The following is a 16,367-nucleotide window of genomic DNA, read 5'->3' on the forward strand; positions in this document are numbered from 1 at the left end:
CCCCAGCTGAGTTCACCTCCTAAAGTTTCTATCACCTTCCAGAAGGACAGCTCCAGTTGGGGGCCAGCTCTTACACCAGAGCCTGTGGTGACACCTCATATCAAAATTGTAACAGAGAAACACAGAGATTATCATCAAGAGATTAAGTAACTCCTAAGCCACGACGATCTCGGCTTCTCATAGAGTAAGACCAGGTGCATTAGTCACGTGGATTGCCCAGGCCTGGAGTATGCATTTGTGCAAGCTGGATCCATGCCACCATTATCCTCACCAAAGCCACTTGCTAGGGCTCACTCTCTCCCCATTGTACCAGTCAGCCCCTGGCAGAAGGCTACACAAAGGCACATAAACGGCACATACCCTCTTCCTGAGGAACTTCCTGTGGAGAAGAGGACCTGTGTGTAGCGTCAGATAGCCCTAGGGGTGGCTGGCTCCAGTCCTATCAGAGAGGGTTTGCAACTGTTGCACCTTGGCAATCTTGGTGTCTTCAACTGAAAACTGGTTGATGCCTGTCACAGGGCTCTAGGAAGAGACCACACATAAAGAGGCAAGTCATAGTATCGGGTCCCTTCCCACATGTACATAAAAGATTCAGGAATGTGGGCACACAGGCATACCGGCGTGAATTTATAATAGCATACCAGAGAATATTTGCAGAGAGGTGTCCTAATGAACAATTATATAGGGATTTTTCCAGCCCAAGTGAAAGAGAATGGGGGTGGGTGAATAAAGTCCCCACCTGCGCAGATTTTCGACTTGAGCATAGAATCTGGTCTATAAAAGTCAAGGGAAGTCAGTCTCCCACCCCAATACACACACGCACACATATGCGTGCACCCAAGCATGCACACCTGCCCACATGCACACCCAGGAAGGACTCAGCCTGTGGGCCCAACGGTCTCTCCTCAACGGGGCCATCCTGACTTTAGAGCAGGGCCCATTAGAGTTAGTAGCCAGACGAGAAAGGAAAGGGACCTTGGGGACAAGCCAGTGTGGACACAAGGCTATGCCTTAGGCAGTAGGGGGAGACCCTGCTGAAAGAGGCTGGAAGAGGAGAGGTGGCCAGCTGTCAGGGGAGTGTCCTTTGTTTCTGGTACCTCACTAGGCCCTCGTGAGCCACTGGGCAATAATGCTGAGCCCCCTTGCTGGTTAGCTCTCCTACTTCCTGTGCCTGACGTCCATTCGCGCACTCTTCGCCCTCCCTCTTCCCCCACCCCTGTTCCTATTCAGTCAGTTTTACATCTTCCTCTATCATTTTCTTCTTCTTGAGACAGGGTCTCCCCGATGTAGCCCAGGCTGGCCTAAAACTTACCAGTTAGACCAGGCTAGCCTCAATCTGTCACTCTTCCTACCTCCCAGTGCTAGGAGTACAGGTGTATACCATTACATTCCATTGTCTCCACTGTTGCATACTGGCTCCTCTAGGTCTGTTGGCCACATCAACCTCATGCTGTAACTGGTGTGTTCTCGTTCTCTCTCTCTCTCTCTCTCTCTCTCTCTCTCTCTCTCTCTCTCTCGTTTTTCTTTACTCTTACCACATACAACAAATGTGCTGTTTCTAATAGCTTCTCTTGCCTCACAGACATCATCCTTATAACATAGGCACTGGTCAGTTTAGCCTGCTTAATACTGAGTTCCCAGAATGCTTTGCGGGGGCTGGAAAGATGGCTCGGCTATTAAACGCTAGGCTCGAAACAAAAAACAAAAAACAAAAAACAAAACAAAAAAAACAGAGGAAGCCCTGGCTTTCTAGCAGAAATCTTCACCTTTGTTAGTCCAAGTGGGGGACTCAGGTCTAAGCTGCTACAGAGAGGGATTTTGCCTTGAGGCTTGAGGTAGAGAGGGCCGAATCTGGGTCAGTAGAAAAGGAAATCTGATAAACTTATTCAGACTATGCCACTCCTCCCTCCCTCTCTACTCCCTTTCTGCCTCCCAAGTAATTTGTATCTTCAATCTGAGTCAGGGAATGAGCTGAGTTTAGGTTCAGTAGCGGAGCTGGTCCATTTAGTTCTACAGCTCTGAGGAGCCTCCAGACACACTGGACGCTGATGGAGAGTACTAAGAAGGCGTTTTATCTAGCCTTTGCTTACCGGATGGGATCCCAAGGCCTGGAGTAGGAAGGTGCCTTTGCTCAGGTAAGAAGACAGATTAGTCAGTGCTCAACCCTAGTAGCAGGCCACTATGTGGCCTGTAGTCCCTGCAGCAGCTGACTGAGGCTGTGTAGTCAGTCACGCTGGTGTGAACACAGCAAGTGCTCCAAGAGGAACGGAAGCCGCCTTCTGAGAATATTGACATTGTCACTATTCCAGCTGGGAAAACTTTACCCCAAGTTAGGCCAACATCTACATTTCTTCTTTTGAGGTCTCCCAGGCCTGTTTCTCCTTTGAGCTCCTTTTCCTTCTCCCAGCAGCCTCCCTGACTCATACACAGAACACACACAGCTTGCATATTGTTGCAGTCACCTTGCAAAAGCTGAAGGGATTTCATGGAAGGTTTCATTGAAACGTCAAGACGGGCGTCAAGACGGACGGCATCACTCATGAACGGAGAGAGCGTGAAAGGTTCAGTTGTTTACATAATGTCAGCCTCTGAGGTCAGCAGCTCCCAAATGGCTTGAGAGGCAGGAAGGAGGGTACCGTAGATTTTCACTGTGGTTGGGGGTGGTGGTGAGGGTTCACCCAGGAAGGGGCTCTGGGACTCTTCCTTCCCTCAGACAATGAAGAGAGTCCCATCTGTTCGTGTGGGCTTGTCCAGGTGTGAGCTATCAGGAACAAAAACAGGGAGGGGCTTAAAGGCTGCATGAACACATCAAAAGCTGAGCCTAGGCCCTTCATTTTACACACATCCTGTTCTAGGCTGATCCATTCTCCATGAGGAAGAGCTGACACGGTAGAGGCAACTGGAGAGATGAGATGAGGCCCTTGAGATAAAATGTGCAGGGACAGTGAGTTTCAGCCCTACGGCATGCACAGAACTGAGAGTCCTCTCTCCAGATCTCCAGCCTAGACCCAGGCAGCTCATGTCTCTCTCCACTCCAGTCTACCCCCCAGAGGTCTGCCTGACACTTCCCACATTCCTCGGCTGGGTCTGTCTTCTACCGCTCTCCCAGCTCCTGCTCCCACATTCCCTCTGGACACTCCTATAGACTGGAAATGCCATCCCTCATCCCTTTCCTGCTCCTGGTCCCCAGATCGGACATGCTGGTCCTTCCTGTTTGGGATGGTTTACTAGATAAGGCCTGGCATGGAGCCCATCTGTCAGCATCACATGACTCAAAGCTATTTCGGGCAGGACCCTTGCCTATACCAAGTGTCCACCCTGGCCCTCCTGGCTCTGGCTATCAATACTCCTCCAGGAAAATAGCCAAGAACCAAGGGAGCTATCCAGAGCCAATGCAACGGCTCAACTTCCATCTAGCTTCCTGTCCCTTGACCCCAGATGTCTTTGGTAGCTCTAGCCCACAATTCAAACCATGAGAGAGACTGAATGGCCCCGGAAGTCATAGCTCAGACTAATACTATTCCAAGGGCAGCCAGGGACAAGTGTCTGCTCCCAAACGCCACAGAGAAAACTATTATCTCAGCTGCTCTTGTTTAGGTATGTCTGTCTGAACAACATCTGCCTATTCGTCTCTTAAGGACATAGCTGTGGTCAGTGTCTCCAGTCCCTGCTCTGCCTTACTCTCTTTCCACGAGCAGTGTGACTTTGGATATCCAGGTATAACTCCTGAAGTGTTGCTCCCTCGTGAGGCAAACAAGGCCGATGGTCCTGACTTTCAGAGGGAGCCTAGAAAGATGAAGTGAACTGCACATTAAATGATTTATAAGCCGCGAAGCCAGGCTCCTGAGGTCACTCCCCAGGCTCCAATCCTGATGTCATGCTCCTAACGGTTAAGGTTGCTCGCCGCTCAAAAGCCAATACTCTGAGGCTAGCCTGAGCTACATGGCAGAAGTCATACCAGGCTGGCAGAGGCTGATGACCTGAGTTTGACCTCAGAACTCCTGTAAAAGTGGAAGGAAGAACTACCTATCCCCAGGAGGTTGTCCTGATTTCCACATACAGACTTGAAGCATGTTCTATATGCTGAGTGAGTGATCTATGGCTTATATCTCTGGGATTTTTGGTGTATTTGTCCCCCACTCCCGGCCCAGAACATTGCAATTCACTTTATCTCCTGGGACTGGTTCCTGTATGTTCCTAAAACAGATTCTTATCAGGGGCTAAACAGCCCAGTCGTGAATATGCGTAGTTCCTACTGCAAAGACAAGGGAACAGGTTTACAAAGGACATCAGATCTTCTGGTATCTGCAAAGCTGTAGATTGTTCTGCAGTTCCCATTTTCACCATTTAGGTGGGGCATCTAGTTAGAACCCACTTTGCCAGAAGGGAAGTAGTAAGTAATGGCCGAGGACACTCCCGAAGGGGAGGTTCTGTCACCTCAAGTCTCAACAAAATTTGATTTGTCCTAAGTGTTAGTCATTAGCATAGTGGTTAAGAAGGGTTCTGGGATTAGATACTGTGCTATTAGAATCCCTAACTTCCCTGAGCCTTGGTGTTCTCATCTTAGAGGAGAGTTAACACCTCGATGACTGGTGTGAGGTAAGGATTTGATAACTGTAGAGTATGTCTTCCGGCCATTCACCTCTGCTTCCCCATCCTTTTAACTCTGGACTCATCTGGGCTGCTCCTGCACCAATGTGGCCGCATGGGGCTGCAAAGATTTTAAACTTACTTTATGCCGGAAGAGCTGCTCCCCCTGGCCCCTTCAAGGCTGCATCTGATGTAGGGACAGCCCTGCTCCCATATGTAAATAGATTGACAGGTACAGCCGTGGATTTACATAGTGGTGGCAAGGACAAACTGCCCATAATTGTCATTGGCTAAAGGACAGCAAGGTCTCTAAGGGCTGCACCTTCGAATGCAAGGGATAAGATCCTCCGTGTGGAAACGATCTTACCTTCTAAGGTCCTCTGTATAGATAGGGAATCAGACCCAGATCGCACTGGCTTCTCAAACACCAGAGAAGAATCCCATTGGATGGGTCCATTTTTGCCCTATTTTCAGCTTTCTCTTTTCCTTACTGTATGTATATGACTGGTGATTGTGTGTGTGTGTGTGTGTGTGTGTGTGTGTCTGTGTGTGTGTGAATAGAGACTTGTATATATGTATATTAGCTTGGAAAAGTTGTATTTGTAAAGCAGTTAGTATAGTGTCTGCTGCATGTGCTGTTCTTGCTTAATTATAAAAACACAGAAAAAGGTGCTCAGGGAAAATGAGTCTTTGTTCTGCATTAGAGGAAATCTGACTAAGAAAAAAAAATTCCGTAATGATCTCGTTGAGTTCCCTTTCAGTTTCTTTCCCTGATAGTGAGATCTTTGAGCCTACCCCGCCTGTCTCCACCCCTTCACCTGGTATCACAACCGTGAGAGTTGAGATCCCATTCACTGCTTTTAGAGACAAAGGTTGCCCTTTGCTAATTACAATTGCTGATGGGCTGTCATCAGCACCGCTAAATATCTGTCTGGCTCTGCGGAGGAGCCGCTTCCAGCTGGGATCAGGATGAAGAGGAGGCGGGTGGACAGGAGAAATGCTCCTTCATACAATGACATAACATTGAGGTCACTTAGTACGAAGAAGTTTAGTCCGGAGACCCACAGTCACCTCTTTAGCGACTCGCAGTGCTGGGGAGGTCCGCATTCCAGGCAGCCGAACACAGACGATCATTCCCCCCGAAGAGCCAATGCCTGGTATGCCCAGCCGGGACAGCGGTGCTGGCGGTGCCTAGAACGGCCTTTCTAGTTGCAGCCTCTGCGGAGCGCCAGGCAAATCCCACCTCTGGCCCCGCCCGTCCAATCTGTCTTGTGCCGAAGGCCACGCTCCTAGGAAGAAGCTTGCTGCTAGACGGGGGAAATCCAGGCTTTAAGGGTTCCCGACAGGTGTCTGAGAGAGAGGGCGGAGTCGCGATAGGAATGATGGAGAGGGAGGGGCGGCGCTGCCCCTTTAAGAGGCGGCGGCCGAGCGGGGACCTTTTCTCTTTCCCCGGAAGGAAAGCGGAGCCCGGGCTGGGCGCGCAAGGTGGGGAGGTGCGGGGCTGGGCGGTGGGGAGGCGGGGCGCGCGCCGGGGAGGATCCCTCCCTCCTGCCTTCCTAGCGATCGCGGACTTGCCTTTCTAGATCCTCCACCTAGCCGAGATCTAAAGAGCTAACACCTCCAAGGGGGCGCGGCCCGGACCATCTAGGGTGCAGGGTGCCCAGAGCCCGGAGTGGTGACCGGTCCATCGGACCAACGGGAGAGTTGATACACGGATCTGGAAAAAAGACTGGAGAAGCACCAACCCGGAGCAGACGTGAGACTGACCCGGACCAGGGCAAAAAAAATTGCCGGAGTCCCGGCGCAGCGGCTCTGCGGGCTCGGGTGTCCTCTGGCGGCGCCTGGAGCAGGTGAACCGTTCATCACTTCCCGGTGCTGAGCCCTCTAGCGATTTCGCCGGGCTCGGTTCAGCCCGGCCCGCAGCCATGGGCCCTGGCCCGCGCCGCGTGCCCCGCGACCCTGGCTGGATGCTCCGCGCCCTGGCCTTGATGGTGGCGGCTAGTGGCCGGGTCGCCTTCGCTTTCAACCTGGACACCAAATTCCTGGTGGTGAAGGAGGCGGTGAACCCTGGTAGCCTCTTCGGCTACTCCGTCGCCCTCCATCGGCAGACTGAGCGACAGCAGCGCTACCTGTAAGTGAGCCTTGAGGCGGTGAGGTGGGGTGCAGAGAGAAGGGTATGTGCGTGGATACCTGACCTAAGCTGAAATGGAGTCCTGGGCCCGCCGATTTCCAGGCCTGCTGTTGCTGGCCTTTCCTTGTGAGCCAGGATTAAGAGGGCGGGTACGACGGCAGCCCTCCGATTGTGGGGCTTGGCGGCAAGTGGAGGATGGGGGGCGGGGGGAGTAATCATGGCAAGTGCTGACCTGGCCAGAACCTGTCTAGACGCGGCCGCTCCACGCTTCAGACATCTTCGGAAGTAGGGTCTTTGTTACCCAGCACCCTGAGAATCCAGTACTTAACATTAGCTTCTTTCCTGGGCTGGGAGAACGTTGTACATTAAACACCTATTACATCTCTCTTCCCCTCCTCCCGTAGAGAACCCGAGAATGTATGCGTTCAAGCCCCTATTAGCCCTCTCATTTAGTCTGTGGCCAGAGCAGCCACGCCCTCTGCAGAACCAGGCTGGACCACACTTCTCAAGGGCTTGGCATTGCAGAATGAGGTGATGAAGAGGCTGGGCGTTCGGAGCTGTCCAGAGGCTCCCTCTGACCCCTAGAGGGACGGACAGTAGAAGACAGAGGAGGCGCTGTCTTAAGCCTCCGAGGCCAGAGCCCACCGGAAGCGGTGGGGTCCTCCCACCAGTCATCTCCCTGCATTCCACGGATTCATGTTGAATCAGCAGCCCCGAGTGTGTTTGTTTTGGTTTGAAGAGGGAAATGGTGTTTTCTCTTTTCTTTTCTTTTTTTTTTTTTTTTTTTTTTGGTTCTTTTTTTCGGAGCTGGGGACCGAACCCAGGGCCTTGCGCTTCCTAGGCAAGCGCTCTACCACTGGGCTAAATCCCCAACCCCATCTTTTCTTCTGCTCTTCCTTGCAACAGCTGCAAGAAGCTCGGAGAGCCGGGCAGAGTGGAGGAGGGGAGGAGATTGCATCCAGTCACCTGCCCCTCCCTAGGCACACTCATGCCCAACCGGTCATGTCCAGGTGTCTGAGGTTTCTCTGCATGGGTTCTGTGTGCTGAGGTAGGCTTGCTGAGGGAAGAGGGTGATCAGAGGAGGCAAAACGACCTCGGGAGGGCCAGTGATGATCATATAAGACCCTCCTACCTTTTTGAGCTGGGTGGCCTGGCAAGGCGTTTACCCCTACCTGGCCTCTGACAGTTACTAAATCAGAAGACACCGTCAAGGTAAAAATATCGAAACCTCTTCCTAGTCTGGCTGGAGCCTGTAGAAACTTGAGGAAGTTTGGAATGTTCAAAGTCCAACTCCACTTCAGTCTTTGCCTCTGCCCTGCTGGCCCAGCCCCTGTCCGTACTGGCCACCTGGACTTAGTCTCTACCCTACCTGGCCCCTGCCGAAGAAGAAGGTGGATCAACCACACCCTTCCTGCCCTGGCCAGGCAGATTTAACCTTCTACCTTTCTGAGGCCCTCTGGTAATAGATAGTGGCTACAGCAAGGCCGTTGGTTGCCTCCCCTAGCCCAGTACAGAGTTTTCAGATGGTCTGATGTTGAATGTGCATGGTGGGAACTGACACAGTAGAAGAAATTCTGCAACCCCTCTCCCTCTGCTCTGTGACCTTGAGGGCGATATGGCCCTCTCAGGGGCCACTTTCCCCCTGGATGCGGTTGTACCTGGGTCTGTATGCGCTCTCTTATCTCTGCTGGCCTCTGAGAGGCACCTTGGCTTTGCAGAGAGAGAAGCTGAGTGTTCCAGTACCACTGCCGTGTCTTGCCTCTGGCTCTAACTCCTGGGCCTTAGTTTCCCCGGTCCTGGAGAACACACCTTCTTAGAGTTAGAAATACGTTAGTGTGACGGTGTGTCTAGAATGGTCCTGGTGTGTCCAGTCCCCCAGTGGACACCAGTAGGCTCTGGGGCTGAGACTGGGCGGAGGTGTACTTCTTGAACCTACAGGTCCTCCCCAAGTTGGCCACGGGAAAGGCTTCTGTTTTCCTCTCCAGGCAGCTGCAGAGAAGGCCGAAACTCACGGACCTCCGAGAGCAGGTGGTTCTGGCCAGATGGGTCTTCTCTGTCTTTGCCCAGAGCTGCTTCTGTGTCTTGGTTCTGTCTTCATCTTACTGAGTTCAGCTCTCCGTCCTTTTGGGAAGGAAGCAGCTGGGATTCACTGTAGCCAGCTGTGTGGCCAGATGTGAACAGCTGCCCGTGTTCGAGGGAACCAATACGTCAAACTGCAGCTTCAGATTCTGTCAGCCTCGAAGGCTCCTTGGAAGATTGCGGTGGGTGGCTCCGGTCCTCTGGGGTCTGCCAGCTTTCAGAGAGCCCTATTTGCACAATCATGGGCTTGTGCATAGTCCCTGGGAGATCAGGGAGGAGAAAGCATAGCTTCTATGTTCTCAAAGAGTTTGGTCCAGAAGTGATTAAAAGTCCCAGATAGACTCTTTATCTCTATCCTGGGGTACCCCACCCATGACCCAGGTTTGCAGAACTCAGTATCTATCTGATAGTAAGATTCTGGGGCAGCCAGGTGGTAGTAGTGTATGACGTTAACCCCAGTGCTCCGGAGGTAGGAGGATCTCTGTGACTTTGAGGTCAGCCTGTTCTACAGAGTGAGTTCCAGGACAACCAGGGCTACATGGAGAAATCCTATCTTGAAAACAAAACAACAAAAAACAAAAGCCAAAGTTATCTTCCAAAACAAAAACAAAAGGCAAAAAGCATCCCTCCCCGAAATGGATAGAGCATTCACTTCAGATCTGCCAGTCAGTCAGTCAGTCAGTCAGTCTGTCTGTCTGAGACATGATCTCTTATTTAGTTCTGGCTATCCTTGAACTCGATTTGTAGACCATGCTGCCCTCGAACTCAAAGGGATCTACCTGCCTTCTTCTACTTCCCAAGCTATGGTTAAAACCTTGTGCCATCCTGTCTGGGTCACTATTGTTACATAACCCTCCTCCCCCTTAGAGGGAAAAGAGCTGCTCATTTGGGGGGTGCTAAATGACCCTTCATGCACCTGCTCTGTTATTCCCTCTTGCTCTGGCCTGACCCCATTGGCTGGGTCTGGAGATGCCTTTGGGCTCCCCTCCCTTTCACTATTGGAAGTGAGGGTGTCTGGGAAACCTGGGAGGGAGCGGCTCCTGGAAATGAGGTCATGCCTGAGGTAGGCAGGAGCCCGGCTCACCTGCTGTGCTCTCTTGAAACCTGCTCCCTGGGCAGGGCGGGTTCCTGGCAGCCTCTATGGCTCGTGCCAGTAGAAATGGCACGGCAGCTGTGGCTGTGGGCACAAGGCCTGAATGTGGCTTATCCTTATCTGCTGGCTTTCTCACAGTGGCCATTCTAGACCAAAGGACTTTAAGATGGGAGGGTGGGAGAGGAGGACTGATCTTCCAGAAGAAGCAGCAGCAAAGAGGGCTTGGCATCCAGTGGGGTACACCACAACTCAAGAGAGGAAGGCAGGAGGGTTGGTAGCTTGATGATAGCCCAGACTATATAGTAAGACCCTGTCCATTGCAGTAAAGAGACCGAGGTTAGACGATTCAAAGAGTCAAATATGCAATACCTACTGAAAACCCAGGGAGGGGAGAAATGAAAAAATCCGCTTTATCCTTTTTCCCCTAAGGTCCTGCCAAGACATTCTATTTTTCATCTTTCTCATTCTCTTCTCCCTCCAGCTCATAGTTCTAGTTCTAGGGCTGAGTCACCAGGGGAGAGGGGGCTGGGTGGGCAGCATGAGGAGGGGGAGAGCAGCAGTTTCAGCCGCCATAGGAGAGCCTCTGGGGAGGTGGCTAAATCAGGCAGCCTGGCATAGAACTGGCATCCAAGAACTGACTTCCCTCCTACTCACGTGGAGCACCCTTCACCTTCCCTCCTACTCCCACGCCTGTGTCCGAGGCGAACAGTAACCAGGACCCCACAGAAGTCCCTGGGGGCTCCCCCAGATCTCCCCATAGGTGCCACCCCACTCCTCCCTAAGAGGAGGTTGAATCGGATAGACTTCCTTTGAGCACCACCCCACTCCCTGAATCCCGAGGGCCTCTTCCTCTTCGGGGTGAGCCAGCCTGGTGCCCTGAGCTCTCTTGGGTCCCGTTCACCAGCCTTCTCAGATAATGGCGTTTTCTGTGCAGTTATTCTATTAGTTTTGAACTGCTCCGGAGGAGTGGAGGTATAGAGGCCTGGGCATTGAGAAGAGCTCCACTCCTTGCTCTTGGAGCTCAGGGGCTCCCCTGAGGCCAGGAGGGGCTTTCTAGTTGGAGCCAGATGAAAGGGTGAAGAGGCGGCTGGTGATAGCTCTTGGTCTTCCATTTCACCTATCCATCTCTTCCTGGTGTGCTCACCACTCCCCCTGGCCCAGCTTGACTCCAGAAGGAGGTCCTATCTCCTGAGAGCTCTTTCTAGGCCACTTACCTTTGCCCCCTCTGACTGTGGCTGGGAGGTGGGTTCAGTGGTGGTCTGGGGGAAGTCTGTTTTCAAATTTTGTTGTTGTTGTTGTTGTTGTTGTTGTTGTTGTTTTGATCTGGACCCAAATAGCAGTCCATAGCACTTTACGTTTCAATTTACGCACTACATAGGTTTGCTCCTGTCTAGGGAGCCCCTAACCTTGACCTTACACATACCTGGCTTTGGCAGGGAGAATGTGAACCCTAGCCTCCGAACCCCCATCCTTCATCTGTGTGCAGGCCTCTGGCTGTAGACCACTGCATCCTGGGCTGGGAGCCAGAGGGCCTTAAAGGGCCTCTGAGTGGGCCAAGTAGGAGCTAAAAATACTCCCAAGGGTGTGGGGGAGCTCCCGTTGGAATCTCGGGAGGGAGGAGCCTAGGGATTAGGGAATCGGCCCCTCCCCGGTCTCCCGTGGGCACAAGGCTGGCACCACACAAGAACAGGAATTCGAAGATTGTATAGAGTCTTACTCTAATCCAGCCACGGTGCTTGGCGCTGCCTGTTCCATACCTCAGGTCTGCTCTCAGTTCCCTCCTAGCAGAGACAGACCTGAGAGGCATGGAGACCTTGCTCCTCAGACACCTCCCCTAGACAAGTTAGGCTGGACAGGCTTCATCCACTGAGGCCTACAGGCTCTTTAAGCTTTGTAGGAGACCCCAGCTCCAGCCAACTGAGTTTCTTTCAGACCTATATCCCTCCCCTCCTCCACTGACAGCCTGCTATCCTCAGGATGTGGAAGTCCTACTTCTGTTCAGCCCTCATTCCTTCTAAACAAAGAAGTAGTCTGTCCTTTTCTCTGTGTGTCAGGTTCCCTAACCCACAGTATTGGAATTCCTGGGTCCCTGGAGAGTCTGGAGTCAAGCTCCAGCCAGCGCTGGTACAAGAAGCCAGAGTCACAGAGCTCATGCACACCTTGGCTTCTTAGTCAGAGAGCCCTTTTGCAGGAACCTATCCGTTCCCCACCAAACCCTGGAATAGGAAGTTCGTCTGGGGCTCCCATTTCATAGATAAGTCTCACAGGGAAAAGAGATCACTTAGAAGCAGGGCCCTCGCTCAGACTGAGGCGTTGCTTTCCCATAGGCCCTTTCTTCTTTCCTTTGTCAATTATGCCAGGGGGTGGGTGTGCCCTGTGTCGAGCCAGGGTGGTCAGGCAGATACCCTCCCTAGCTTTAACAGAAGTTGGCTAATGGTCTGGCTGTTATACCTCTCTCCTTACCCCTCCCTATGGTGATCAGAACACTACTCTGTTTGAGGAAGCTTTGTCCCTGCCCTGAGGAAGAGCAACCACTGACAGTGATGTCTGAGCTGCCTATGTGAGATACAGGTCCGGTCCACCCACTTCCTAGTACCTCCAGGCAATGCATTCCTGACTCCTTGTAGGTGGAGGTACCCCAAGCCCCAGCATGCCTGGGCTCTGCCCTGCCTACTCCCTGCAGCCCTCACTCCCAGGTTCAAAGCAGGGCTGTAGGCACAGCCATTGCTCAGCACTTCCAGACTGGCCTGAGGCCTGGAGCCTGGGAGGCTCCAGCCAGTGTTGCTGGGCTAAACAGGGGGGCACCTGGGAATTACTGCTACCCAGGAAGTGAGTTTGTGGGAAGGTGGCAGAGGCCACATTCTAAGAAGAATATTGAAAGGGAGAAGATACAAGAAAAAAACTTGGTTCTAAAGCTGGACTGCCCCAGCTACTATGCATATAGCCTGCGGTAGTTGGAGATTTTCTTTTATAAATACCCAGGGATTGTCTGAGAGGATTTCAGGACCGATACCCTGTCTGCCCTGCCTAAGTCACCCTTTCCGTGTGGCTAGCCAGGGTCCTAGCCCCCTTGTGGGAATTTCTTGGCGTCCCTAAAGATGGATTCTGAGGACAAAGTGACAGATAGCTCTTGTCCACTCCCACCACTGGAACTCTGTTCTTGGGCCACACTGGTATCCAGTCCCACCCCATACCGGTGAGCTTGTCTCGAGGTAGGGGTGCGGCAAGTGGAGGCATCACTCATCACACCTGGAAATCTGCACCTCCCAGAGCTACGTGCTTGATAGTTTCAAGAAGAGAGGTGCAGGCTTCCAACAACCTATATGTTTCTACACAGCTTCTCTCTTCTGCCTTCTCCCATGCCCCTAGCACTCCAACCCATAAATGCCATTCCTTCACAACTCCCTTTACTTCTGAGGTCAAAGGAGTCCTTCAAAAACTCATATCTGGGGCTGGGAATGTACCTCATCTGGAAGAATGTTTATCTAGTGCTTATTCGGGAAGCTCTGGCTTAAATTCCTAGCGCCACGCAAAACTGGGCATGGCGGTACATACCTGAAAATCCAACATTCAAAGGGTGGACACAGGAGGATCAGAAGTCCGAGGTCATCTCTGGTTGGATAGGGAGTATTCTAGCCTGGACTACGTGAGATCCTGTCTCAAAAAGAGAATGAAATAAAGAAAAACAAACAGATCTGATCTTGTCGCTGCCTTGCCTGGTGTCCCTCTGTGGTTCATCTAAGGCCTTTGTCCTGGCTTGTATGCCTCCCCCAATATTCTTCCTGGGTTCTGGTTGTCCAGAGGGCTGGTGCCTGAATCACTGGCTTGCTTATGCTTCCTGGCCCTTGTACATATTGTACCCTTGTCTCTGGTGCCCTGCCCCCTTTTTTCATTGGGTGACCCCTGGCCATTGTCCTTATACTGAGGCCAGGGCACCTTTCGTACAGACTTTCATGCTTTCCCTGCGAGAGCCTTACCAAGTATGTGTTTCCTGGTCCACTTTCCTCTGGGGTAGGCTCTTCTGGAAGATAGAGCCAAGGTTTATTGATGTCCTGGCCCCAGAACATGGTATAGAGTCCATGCCCAGAGATTGCTGATTTGCAAGCTGGACCAGAGGGAGGCTTGTAAAGTCAGTCTGACCCACCCACCTTCCTTTCCCAGCCTTCTGGCCGGTGCACCCCGAGACCTCGCAGTGGATGATGGCTACACCAACCGGACTGGTGCTGTGTACCTGTGTCCCCTCACTGCCCTCAAGAACGATTGTGAACGCATGGACATTTCAGAGAAGAGTAAGAAGAGGCCATGGGCAGAGCTAAGTCAGGAACCTGGCAGAGGGAGCCCAAAGAGGAGATACGAGGAGGCTAGCTTGTTAGCAAGGCAACCCTTGAAGCTAAGGCGAAAAGAGGGCAAGATCAAGGCTAGCCTGGGCTATATAGTGAGTTCCAGAATAGCTTGTGTTGTATATGGAGACCCTGGCTAAAAACAAGACAAAAAGCAAAGCTGGTTTGTTTCTTGTCAGTCTGGGAAGATGAGCAGGAAAAAAGGGAAGGTCATACAGTGTGAGCTCAGAGCGGTGACAGACAGGACAGAGGAGGGAGAGCTGCTGCCCTCAGGAGGCTTTGGACGCCGTGATATGGAATGAGGGACCTGAGCTCATGATCCCACCCATTCTTGCAGGTGACCCTGACCACCACATTATTGAGGACATGTGGCTTGGAGTGACTGTGGCCAGCCAAGGCCCTGCAGGTAGAGTCCTGGTAAGTGAACATTTAGCATCATCTTCCCAGAGCCGGAGAGGACCAGCAGAAGATGGCAGGGGATCCTCTGTGGTGGCTGGGGACTCTGCAAATGTCCACTTCTGTGGTCTCATGTCTTAACAGGTCTCTGTTCCCTGATCCCTGCACTCTGGGGAGAGGGCTGTCTGGCCCTCTCCCAAGGCTGGCCATGGCTTGGGTCCTGTGTGACCATCCGTGGGAAAGAGCAGAGAGAACTTGGAGGGGGAAAGGGCAGGGAGTGCCCCAGGCAATCGGGCGCTGGCAGGCGCTCCTTCCTGGGAGGCAGGCTGCCGGAAGAGGCACAGCCCTGATGGCCCTGGCTCGCCCTGGCACTGATTTGAGTGCCACTCCCTGCTGTCAATTGTCACCTTCTGCTGCTGACAGTTCTTCACTGTCCGCTCTTGGGATCTCAATTTCTGTGTCCTGGACAGACATTATCCAGGTTTATGTAAAATTTACATAGAGCGAAAAGGGCAGATCTTTAACCTCTATGAGCTCTGATCCATGAGAAGCCTATGTCAGTAACACCCATGAAACAGCACACTTACATCACTCGAGAAAGTTCTCTGTGCCACCTCTGAGCAGTCACCACTCCTATAATCGTTGCTGCTGTGATTTCTGTCCCTGAGAACGCTATTGTAGCTTTAGGTTGTCAATCATTTCATTAGCCTACCCTTTTGTACCCCCTGTGGTTTGTGGGGTGTGCCTAGAAGTTTAAGTGATTGTGGACTCAAGGATTAGCTGCTTACCCACCTTTTCTCAGTCAACAAATACTTAGCTAGCACCTACTGTGTTCCAAGCACCAGGAATTTAGCAGTGCCTAAGGAGAAGCTCATGTGAAATGTGGGTGGCGCCTACAGTTGGGGACGTGACAGAAAGAGGGCATAAGCAAGAGCACCCCCTGTTCCTAGATATTGTATAGCTCAGAGGCTAATTCACAGCACTTTTTGTGTAGCCACGGATGCCTGGAATTTACTCTGTAGACCAGGCTAGCTTCAAATCCAGTGATCTTCCTGCCTCTGCCTCCCAGTGCTGGATTCAACTCCAGTTTGAGCGGTCTGATGCCCTCTTCTAACCTCTGCAGGCACCAAGGCTGCACAGAGTACACAGACATACGTTTGGGCAAAATACCTACGCACGGAAAATAAGGTTCAAAAGAACTGAAAGTTGCTATATGAGAAGAGCTTGTGCTGGGTGTATAGTAAGTGCTCAGTAAGTCTTAGCTGAGCCAGGTGGTGGTAACGCAGAGGCAGGTGGATCTCTGAGTTCAAGGCCAGCCTGGTCTACATAGTGAGTTCCAAGTCAGCCAGGGCTACACAGAGAAATCCTGTCTCAAAACAAACAAACAAACAAACAAACAAGTGTTCACTGCTCTTATTAATGCCATTTTATTATTATTATTATTATTATTATTATTATTATTATTATTATTATTATTAATTTAAAATGACCCTTTCACTAAACAACAGGGTTATCTGGGGACCAGAGAAACGAGTCCCCTAATCTCTCTGTAAATAGCTCCTTTTAGACCCAGGAGCCTAAGTCCCGCATTCTCTCATCCTCCAAATTCCTTTCACCAAGATCTCTAAGCTGCTCTCAACTTCATGCCTTCCGGCTTCCCCAGATCTGCTCCTGACCCTTAATTCCAGTATAATGGATAGGGCAGTATGGGTTTCAGCATACCCACAGGACGAAAAAG

At 51.8% G+C, this 16,367-nt stretch overlaps 1 protein-coding gene and 1 long non-coding RNA gene across 3 annotated transcripts in view; one reads left to right on the forward strand and one right to left on the reverse strand.

The window, feature by feature from the left end:
* Positions 1–1,746: 1,746 nt before the first annotated feature.
* Positions 1,747–13,704, reverse strand: LOC116908765. Of its 2 annotated transcripts, none has more exons than XR_004389024.1 (2): positions 13,449–13,704; positions 1,747–2,761 (listed from the first exon to the last, which is right to left on the reverse strand). It is a non-coding gene; the product is annotated as an uncharacterized LOC116908765 (long non-coding RNA). The 2 variants fall into 2 exon arrangements; XR_004389023.1 differs by lacking the exon at positions 13,449–13,704 and adding an exon at positions 5,662–6,084.
* The window catches only part of Itga3 (integrin subunit alpha 3), a 32,076-nt gene continuing 21,989 nt past the window's right edge, over positions 6,281–16,367 (forward strand). The window contains exons 1-3 of the mRNA XM_032912117.1: positions 6,281–6,721; positions 14,055–14,182; positions 14,571–14,650. Of these exons, the coding sequence (XP_032768008.1) occupies positions 6,516–6,721; positions 14,055–14,182; positions 14,571–14,650 (414 nt within the window). The 5' untranslated portion in view covers positions 6,281–6,515. The remainder of the gene's footprint in view (positions 6,722–14,054; positions 14,183–14,570; positions 14,651–16,367) is intronic.

Source organism: Rattus rattus, chromosome 9 (genome assembly GCF_011064425.1).
Source record: "Rattus rattus isolate New Zealand chromosome 9, Rrattus_CSIRO_v1, whole genome shotgun sequence".
NCBI lineage: Eukaryota > Metazoa > Chordata > Mammalia > Rodentia > Muridae > Rattus > Rattus rattus.